The sequence below is a fragment of the Xenopus tropicalis genome, chromosome 3, assembly GCF_000004195.4.
Source record: "Xenopus tropicalis strain Nigerian chromosome 3, UCB_Xtro_10.0, whole genome shotgun sequence".
NCBI classification, from domain to species: domain Eukaryota; kingdom Metazoa; phylum Chordata; class Amphibia; order Anura; family Pipidae; genus Xenopus; species Xenopus tropicalis.
The window spans coordinates 8,472,667-8,483,159 of NC_030679.2; the positions used below are offsets into that span (position 1 = coordinate 8,472,667).

At 46.5% G+C, this 10,493-nt stretch overlaps 1 protein-coding gene across 1 annotated transcript; it reads left to right on the forward strand.

Annotated features, from left to right (window-relative positions):
* Nucleotides 1-3,359: 3,359 nt before the first annotated feature.
* tuba8 (tubulin alpha 8) lies at nt 3,360-9,802 on the forward strand. The gene is made up of 5 exons (NM_001097330.1): nt 3,360-3,448; nt 4,886-5,108; nt 7,242-7,390; nt 8,623-9,303; nt 9,454-9,802. The coding sequence occupies exons 1-5, from the start codon at nt 3,425-3,427 to the stop codon at nt 9,745-9,747; spliced, it is 1,371 nt and encodes a 456-aa protein (NP_001090799.1). The 5' UTR covers nt 3,360-3,424; the 3' UTR covers nt 9,748-9,802.
* Nucleotides 9,803-10,493: the final 691 nt, after the last annotated feature.

A 10,493-nucleotide genomic window follows, 5' to 3' on the forward strand; every position in this document is an offset into this window, starting at 1 on the left:
GATCCCAACTAAGATATAATTACCCCTTATTGGGGGCAGAACAGCCCTATTGGGTATATTTAATGGTTAAATGATTCCCTTTTCTCTGTAATAATAAAACAGTACCTGTACTTGATCCCAACTAAGATATAATTACCCCTTATTGGGTGCAAAACAATCCTATTGGGTTTAATTAATGTTTTATTGATTTTTTTGTGGACTTAAGGTATGGAGGTCCAAATTACGGAAAGACCCCTTATCCGGAATACCCTTGGTCCCAAGAATTCTGGATAACAGGTCCTATACCTGTACAAGGTGCAGAGAAGCTGACATTGCCAGTGGCAGGGCTGTATTTACCATATAGGCATCTGAGGACCCGTGGCTCAGTTGGCAGCCCTTGGGTGCCTTAATGATAAATATAATTTGTGCAAGAAAATAAAAAACAAAACTTCCTTATCCCAGGTAAATTATTCAGCAGAGCTAGGGGTATTGGGAGTACCTTTGTCTTGGCTGGGCAGCTTCAGACTTAATAGAGCCCAGGTTACGGTAGGGTTTATCTAGGTTTCTGGGGCCTATAGTTCCTAGAGCAGGGGTCCCCAACCTTTCTTACTTGTGAGCCACAGTCGAATGTAAAAAGACTTGGGGAGCAACACAAGCACCATAAAAGTTCATGGAGGAGCCAAATAAGGGCTGTGATTGGCTATTAGGCAGCCTCTATGCACCCTATCAGCTTACAGGGGGCTTTATTTGGTAGGAAATCTTGTTTTTATTCAACCAAAACTTGCCCCCAAGTCAGGAATTCAAAAATAACTCCCTGGTTTGGGGGCACTGAGAGCAACACCCAAGGGGTTGGGGAGCAACATGTTGCCCCGGAGCCACTGGTTGGGGGTCACTGGCCCAGAGTATAAGGATCTCTTGTTCCCCACTTGGATATATCTGGTGTCACAACTAGTTTCCTGCCCAAGCTTTCATGTATTTATCCCTAAACAGAGTAAAATACTATAATTGTAATCTGACCCTATTCAACAGTCTATATTTACTACTAAGCCAATGAGTGTTGGGCTGTCTTTGTGACCCCCCCAATGATTTTGTTCTGTCAAGCTTAACCTATTCACCGAAAATATAAAAACAAGGTTTCCCTTCGAAATATTTTCCATTAACACCCTCCTACTGTTTCATCATTCCCTTTGGGTATGGCTTATGGCTATGGGTATGGCCTATGGGTATGGGTATGGCTTATGGGTATGGGTATGGCCTATGGCTATGGGTATGGCCTATGGGTATGGCTTATGGCTATGGGTATGGCCTATGGCTATGGCCTATGGCTATGGGTATGGCCTATGGCTATGGGTATGGCCTATGGCTATGGGTATGGCCTATGGCTATGGCTATGGGCTATGGGTATGGCTTATGGCTATGGCTTATGGCTATGGCTATGGCTTATGGCTATGGGTATGGCCTATGGCTATGGGTATGGCTATGGGTATGGCCTATGGCTATGGGTATGGCCTATGGCTATGGGTATGGCCTTTGGCTATGGCTATGGCCAAGCTGCCGAGAGAGTAGAGTGGTCTGTGCTCATCAGGGATGAAGCCAATCAAAAGGCAGATTGTGCTTTCTATAGACCAGGCTGTAATAATAATAAACCATGATTACACATTGGGCTAAACTGAGGCCAAAACTACCCAACTCTGAGGAACAGAATTCCAGAACTTACCCTATAAAATAGTACAAACCTGTACCAGCGGTTGCCAAACTGTGGGGCTATAGCCACAGGGGCAGGGTTGGCTCAGAGATTGGGTTGAACGCTTAAGGTCCCCATACACGGGCCGATTGTAGCTGCCGATATGGGTCCCTTGGACCGACTCAGCAGCTTATCGGCCCATGTAGGGGCACTAACGGCGGGCCTGCCTGACTGATATCTGGCCTGAAATTGGCCAGATATCGATCGGGCAGATTAAAAGATTTAGTCGGATCAGGGGCCGCATCGGCTCGTTGATGTGGTCCCCGAACTGACTGCCCCATTGCCGCCATTATAATTCGATTGTTTGGCCCAGGGCCAACCGATCGAATTAGCCTACATGTTCCCCGATATCGCCCACCCGTAGGCGGGGATATCGGGTGAAGATCCACTCGCTTGGCGACCTTGCGTGTATGGGCTCCTTTACTCGCTATCCAAGGTATTCTTGGCTCACCAATGGTTTCCTATATCTGAAACCTGCTTAGGAACATCGGGGGGGGGGGGGGGGGGGATCTTGGCCAAATGTTGGAACCCCCCAGTCTGTTTTTGCATTGGTGTGCCCAAGTGTCCCATTGTTCTCCTTTATTTACATTTTGGTGGCTGTTTTTATTGAAGGTCACATTGTCCCTCACGTGTCCCTGCCCGACAGCTTGCAAGGACTCCAGCTCTGCTCTAGCAGCTGAAATAAGTTTATGAGGTCGGAACTCGCACTAGAAATGCATTTAAAAAGGCTGACTGGACAACATCTAAATAGACGGTATAGTGAGAAGGCCTCTGTTGTTTGCCCAAATCTGTTCTACATAAGATGGGTGGAAGCTGGGATTCCCTATAGATATCAACAGGAGAGTAGAACCTATATATGGGCTGCTATGGCTTCTGCAATCTACACAGTTATGTACATTATCCCTTATAATACATGAGTGATACTCAGAGTTCCCTGTATAACTCAGCCTGCAGCCTTGTGCCTTTATATGGGTACAGAACCCCTCAGTGACTGCTAATATCCTTATCATTTACAGTAGGGGGTACATTATCCCTTATAATACATGAGTGATACTCAGAGTTCCCTGTATAACTCAGCCTGCAGCCTTGTGCCTTTATATGGGGGGCACAGAACCCCTCAGTGACTGCTAATATCCTTATCATTTACAGTAGGGGGTACATTATCCCTTATAATACATGAGTGATACTCAGAGTTCCCTGTATAACTCAGCCTGCAGCCTTGTGCCTTTATATGGGGGGCACAGAACCCCTCAGTGACTGCTAATATCCTTATCATTTACAGTAGGGGGTACATTATCCCTTATAATACATGAGTGATACTCAGAGTTCCCTGTATAACTCAGCCTGCAGCCTTGTGCCTTTATATGGGGGGCACAGAACCCCTCAGTGACTGCTAATATCCTTATCATTTACAGTAGGGGGTACATTATCCCTTATAATACATGAGTGATACTCAGAGTCCCCTGTATAACTCAGCCCTATAAGTAGGGTATATTGGCCCAGCAGGGGATCCTGTGTGTGTGTGTGAGAGAGTTAACATGCTCTTGTCATTTAACTGGTGGCTGTTTATAGCTCTGAGACTTGAAACCAAATCTGTGTTGCCCCCCCCCCCCCATAGCCCGTCCCATTCGGCCACAGGACCCATCCTCTCTGCTCCCGCCGGGGTATTGGAGAGAATAGGAGACCCCTTCTCTGTCCAGGATGTGGGGGATCAGAAGCAAATCAGTAGGTTATGGCTGGGGGGGAGGAGGGTTGGCGGCACCAGTGATCCCTGGGATTAGGTTTTATGCCAGCACCCAGGGGTGCAATGTGACTGTGGGACTGGGGGTGGGGGGGCGGGTAGGGGGTTGGGTGGGAGATCAGACCTATGAATTGTGTTACATATGCAGGGCATAGGAAGAACTGGAAGGTACCATTTTGGGGGGCTGTGGGGGGGGGGGGTGAGCACTAACATTCATGCTTAGCTTTGCCTTTAAAGGAGAATAAAAGCCCAGAGGTAAGTTTGCCAACATTGATTACTTTTAAGGCGTAGCACTGCTGGCTTCCCAGGGCCCTATGCCAAATTATATCCAGCCCCTAAACTAACTCTCCCATGTCCATCTTGCCCTAAGTGGGGGTCAGTACCTGTGTAGTGCGCCGCCATACTTTATATAGCGCTTACACATCAGTCACTGTAGCAGTTTAGCTGACAATCAGGTACCTATCTCAGGCTGTGGCCAGTTTTATCCATACGGATGTAGCACCCAGAGAAAACCTGGCCAGTGTGGGGGGCAACATATATTCTTTTTATAAATTCTGCCTATTATGTAAGACTGGGCCGGCGCCATTAATGTCCATCCCCTACAGAGAGAGTCAATGGGTAATGATAACCCAGGTACTTTATATAAAGTGAGAGGCAGTGGGTCCTGACACCCCAGTTGCCAGGCCCAGACTGGCAAACTGTGGGTTCTGTCAAATGCCAGAGGGGCTGCTGTAATATGCCATAGACAGTCACTATTTATTGGGATGGGGGGGCTGTTTGTGCCTCTGGGTACTGGGAATGCCTGGGGGGCTGTAAGGTGCCACAGACAGTCACTATTTATTGGGCTGGGGGGGCTGTTTGTGGCTCTTGGTACTGGGAATGCCAGGGGGGCTGTAAGGTGCCACAGACAGTCACTATTTATTGGGCTGGGGGGCTGTTTGTACCTCTGGGTACTGGGAATGCCAGGGGGGCTGTAAGGTGCCACAGACAGTCACTATTTATTGGGCTGGGGGGGCTGTTTGTGCCTCTGGGTACTGGGAATGCCGGGGGGGCTGTAAGGTGCCACAGACAGTCACTATTTATTGGGCTGGGGGGGGCTGTTTGTGCCTCTGGGTACTGGGAATGCCAGGGGGGCTGTAAGGTGCCACAGACAGTCACTATTTATTGGGCTGGGGGGGGGGGGGCTGTTTGTGCCTCTGGGTACTGGGAATGCCAGGGGGGCTGTAAGGTGCCACAGACAGTCACTATTTATTGGGCTAGGGGGGGCTGTTTGTGCCTTTGTGTGCCAGGGTCCAGTTGAACCCCAGTCCAGACCTGCCAGTTGCATTATATACTGTATATTACAGTTAGGGCACCCCTAGAGTGATTATATTCCAATGGTGGGAACTGTAGTTTTACACTTTACGTTTGTTTCCCTGCAGAGGGAGTGCATTTCCGTGCACATTGGCCAAGCCGGCCTTCAGATTGGCAATGCATGCTGGGAACTCTTCTGCCTGGAGCATGGCATCCAACCGGACGGGATTCTTTCGGATCAGTCGAAGGTGGGCAGCTCCGCCGACTCCTTTACTACGTTCTTCAGCGAGAGCAGCAATGGGAAGCATGTCCCCCGGGCCATTCTGGTGGATTTAGAGACCACAGTGGCAGGTAGGTTGGAACCTGACCAGGGCTGGAATAACCCCATTTCTACTGGTGAGGCACAGTAAGGCTGGGAAGTATGATGGCATACATATAATATGAATACAATGCCATTTGGCTTTTCTTTGTACCTTACTTCCCAGTGGGAGATGTCAGTATTCCAGGACCCCTGTCGGAATTTTCTTTTACAAACAAAAAACATACAATAACAATACAAGAAAAGTGCTTAAAAATAAAATCCTTTCCTACCTGCACCTTGTGACTTTTTGGCTGTTGACTTTATCTGCAAGGGGTCTTTTCATTGTTATGAAAATACATTTCTCTAATTAACAGGCTATGAGCAAATTAGGGGGCTGTTCCTGCTGAATTGTGCTTAGTACAGGGGAATCCCTATGTGCCATAGTTTTATGGTATCTCTCTGTACAGGCTATGGGCAAACTTAGGGGGCTGTTCCTGCTGAATTGTGCTTAGTACAGGGGAATCCCTATGTGCCATAGTTTTATGGTATCTCTCTGTACAGGCTATGGGCAAACTTAGGGGGCTGTTCCTGCTGAATTGTGCTTAGTACAGGGGAATCCCTATGTGCCATAGTTTTATGGTATCTCTCTGTACAGACTATGAGCAAACTTAGGGGGCTGTTCCTGCTGAATTGTGCTTAGTACAGGGGAATCCCTATGTGCCATAGTTTTATGGTATCTCTCTGTACAGGCTATGGGCAAACTTAGGGGGCTGTTCCTGCTGAATTGTGCTTAGTACAGGGGAATCCCTATGTGCCATAGTTTTATGGTATCTCTCTGTACAGGCTATGAGCAAATTAGGGGGCTGTTCCTGCTGAATTGTGCTTAGTACAGGGGAATCCCTATGTGCCATAGTTTTATGGTATCTCTCTGTACAGGCTATGAGCAAACTTAGGGGGCTGTTCCTGCTGAATTGTGCTTAGTACAGGGGAATCCTTATGCTGCCATAGTTTTATGGTATCTCTCTGTACAGGCTATGAGCAAACTTAGGGGGCTGTTCCTGCTGAATTGTGCTTAGTACAGGGGAATCCCTATGTGCCATAGTTTTATGGTATCTCTCTGTACAGGCTATGAGCAAACTTAGGGGGCTGTTCCTGCTGAATTGGGCTTAGTACAGGGGAATCCCTATGTGCCATAGTTTTATGGTATCTCTCTGTACAGGCTATGAGCAAACTTAGGGGGCTGTTCCTGCTGAATTGTGCTTAGTACAGGGGAATCCCTATGTGCCATAGTTTTATGGTATCTCTCTGTACAGGCTATGAGCAAACTTAGGGGGCTGTTCCTGCTGAATTGTACTTAGTACAGGGGACTCCCTATGTGCCATAGTTTTATGGTATCTCTCTGTACAGGCTATGAGCAAACTTAGGGGGCTGTTCCTGCTGAATTGTGCTTAGTACAGGGGAATCCCTATGTGCCATAGTTTTATGGTATCTCTCTGTACAGGCTATGAGCAAACTTAGGGGGCTGTTCCTGCTGAATTGTACTTAGTACAGGGGACTCCCTATGTGCCATAGTTTTATGGTATCTCTCTGTACAGGCTATGAGCAAACTTAGGGGGCTGTTCCTGCTGAATTGTGCTTAGTACAGGGGAATCCCTATGTGCCATAGTTTTATGGTATCTCTCTGTACAGGCTATGAGCAAACTTAGGGGGCTGTTCCTGCTGAATTGTACTTAGTACAGGGGAATCCCTATGTGCCATAGTTTTATGGTATCTCTCTGTACAGGCTATGAGCAAACTTAGGGGGCTGTTCCTGCTGAATTGGGCTTAGTACAGGGGAATCCCTATGCTGCCATAGTTTTATGGTATCTCTCTGTACAGGCTATGAGCAAACTTAGGGGGCTGTTCCTGCTGAATTGTGCTTAGTACAGGGGAATCCCTATGTGCCATAGTTTTATGGTATCTCTCTGTACAGACTATGAGCAAACTTAGGGGGCTGTTCCTGCTGAATTGTGCTTAGTACAGGGGAATCCCTATGTGCCATAGTTTTATGGTATCTCTCTGTACAGGCTATGGGCAAACTTAGGGGGCTGTTCCTGCTGAATTGTGGATATTCACAACTGAATCAAAGTCCTGTTTATACATCAGGTCACATCCACTTACTCATAATTCATCTCATTCCCTAGATGAGATCCGGGTTGGCGAATACCGACACCTGTTTCACCCGGAACATTTTATCACAAGCAAGGAGGATGCGGCCAATAATTACGCCCGAGGACACTACACTATTGGCAAGGAAATCATCGACCTTGTGCTGGATCAGATACGAAAGCAGGTGAGAGACCCAGCGGGCACAGAGAATAGCACTGGTATGGGACCTGTTATCCAGAATGCTCGGGACCTGGGGTTTTCTGGATAAGGGGTCTTTCCTTAATTTGGATCTCCATAACTTAAGTCTGCTAAAAATCACTTAAACATTAAATAAACCCAATAGGGCTGTTCTGCCCCCAATAAGGGCTAATTATATCTTAGTTGGGATCAAGTACAGGTACTGTTTTATTATTACAGAGAAAAGGGAATCATTTAACCATTAAATAAACCCAATAGGGCTGTTCTGCCCCCAATAAGGGGTAATTATATCTTAGTTGGGATCAAGTACAGGTACTGTTTTATTATTACAGAGAAAAGGGAATCATTTAACCATGAAATAAACCCAATAGGGCTGTTCTGCCCCCAATAAGGGGTAATTATATCTTAGTTGGGATCAAGTACAGGTACTGTTTTATTATTACAGAGAAAAGGGAATCATTTAACCATTAAATAAACCCAATAGGGCTGTTCTGCCCCAATAAGGGGTAATTATATCTTAGTTGGGATCAAGTACAGGTACTGTTTTATTATTACAGAGAAAAGGGAATCATTTAACCATGAAATAAACCCAATAGGGCTGTTCTGCCCCCAATAAGGGGTAATTATATCTTAGTTGGGATCAAGTACAGGTACTGTTTTATTATTACAGAGAAAAGGGAATCATTTAACCATGAAATAAACCCAATAGGGCTGTTCTGCCCCCAATAAGGGGTAATTATATCTTAGTTGGGATCAAGTACAGGTACTGTTTTATTATTACAAGGAAAAAGGAATTATTTTTAAAAATTAGAATTATTCTCTTATAATGGAGTCTATGGGAGATGGCCTTTCTGTAATTCAGAACTTTCTGGATAACAGGTTACGGATAAGGGATCCCATACCTGTATTACTGAAAAGGGCACTAAGACCTGGCACTTTGGGATGAATGGACCTCGCTAATGCCCTACAGGGGTGTCAGGTCAATTATAATTAAGATACTGAGAATGACAAGGGACTGGATATCTATCCAAAGATCCAGCACGTATTTATTGGCAGGTTTAAAAATCCAGTTGGGCGAGGACAGCATATAGTTCTCTCTAAATTACCCTGATATGGCCAACCACATGGGTGGCCAAAGTGGGCAAAGATCTGCTCATTTGGCATCTGACCTCATTGGGGTAACTACACAAGCAGACGGTGTCTTTTTGTCTTTTTCAGACCGATGCCTGTTCCAGCCTGCAGGGCTTCCTTGTCTTTCACAGTTTCGGAGGCGGAACCGGTTCCGGCTTCACCTCTCTCCTTATGGAACGGCTGTCCCTGGATTATGGAAAAAAGTCCAAGCTGGAGTTTGCCATCTACCCAGCACCTCGTATCTCCACGGCAGTGGTGGAACCCTACAACTCCATCCTGACGACGCACACTACTCTAGAACATTCAGACTGTGCCTTCATGGTGGACAACGAGGCCATTTATGACCTGTGCCATCGAAACCTGGACATTGAGCGCCCCACCTATATGGCGCTGAACAGGCTCATCAGCCAGATTGTCTCCTCCATCACGGCCTCCTTGAGGTTTGATGGTGCCCTCAACGTAGACCTGACGGAGTTCCAAACCAACTTGGTTCCTTACCCGCGCATTCACTTTCCTCTGGTCACCTACGCCCCTATCATCTCGGCAAACAAGGCCTACCATGAGCAGCTGTCTGTGGCGGATATCACCAACGCTTGTTTCGAGCCATGTAATCAGATGGTGAAGTGTGACCCCCGTCACGGGAAGTACATGGCCTGCTGTATGCTTTATCGCGGTGACGTGGTTCCCAAAGATGTTAACGTGGCCATTGCCTCTATAAAGACCAAGAGAACCATTCAGTTTGTGGATTGGTGTCCTACTGGATTCAAGGTGCCTGGTCAAAATACTTCTCTTATGCTTTTTCTTCTCAGTCATGTGACCCCCCTACACCTCACCCTTATGTCTATCATGATCCTACTCCTTCTTCCTCCATATTGCTTCTTTCTTTTGTCATCCTGCTAATATTTTTGCCTTTTTCAGGTGGGCATCAATTACCAGCCCCCCACCGTGGTGCCGGGAGGGGATCTGGCCAAGGTTCAGCGTGCTGTCTGTATGCTCAGTAACACCACCGTCATCGCTGAGGCCTGGGCGCGGCTGGATCACAAGTTTGACTTAATGTTCGCCAAGCGCGCCTTTGTACACTGGTACGTGGGCGAGGGCATGGAGGAGGGGGAGTTTTCCGAGGCCCGGGAGGACTTAGCAGCCCTGGAGAAAGATTATGAGGAGGTGGGAATTGACTCGTTCGAGGAGGAAAACGAAGGAGAAGAATATTGAGAACCTGGGACTTTCACACTGGGACTTTATCTTAAATAAAAATACCTCAACTGACTCACGGAACCTCTTTTATTGTGCACATATGAAGGAAGGCTTATTATATAGCAAGAACATGCATGTAGGGGCCCTCCATGGCTCCTTCTACCGACCTTTATACCAAGGATTGTCAACCTGTTCACTTAGAGCAGTGATCCCCAACCAGCGGGGCAACATGATGCCCACCACCCCCTTTTGATGTTGCAGGTCAAAATGGTCATGTATGTATATATATATACATAAATAAATACATTTATTACATACATTATATATATATATATATATATAATGTTACACACTAAGGGGGTGATGTAATAAAAGACACTAAGTTTGCCCAGGTGAAGTAACGTATAGCAACCAATCAGCAGGTAGCATTGACTGCCCATCTGTTTAAAAGGAAACATCTTTTAAAAAATACCCAAATTAACTCCCATTTAATAATTTCCATATTGTCAAAAAAACTCTTAAGTATACTCATAATATACTGCAAAATACCTTAAATATACCCCCAAATAGTGTCGGACTGGGACCCCAGGGGCCACCAGAAAACCTTAGCCCCTAGGCCCCACTCTCCTTTCCCCACCCAACCTCTTTATTCTCCCAGTCCCTTTTATTTACACGCTAGCATCTATTCTTCCATCTATTTCCCCTCTCTCTTCCCATTCAGAAATAGGGAATGGCCATGAAACAGGCCAAATGGGCAGGAGCAG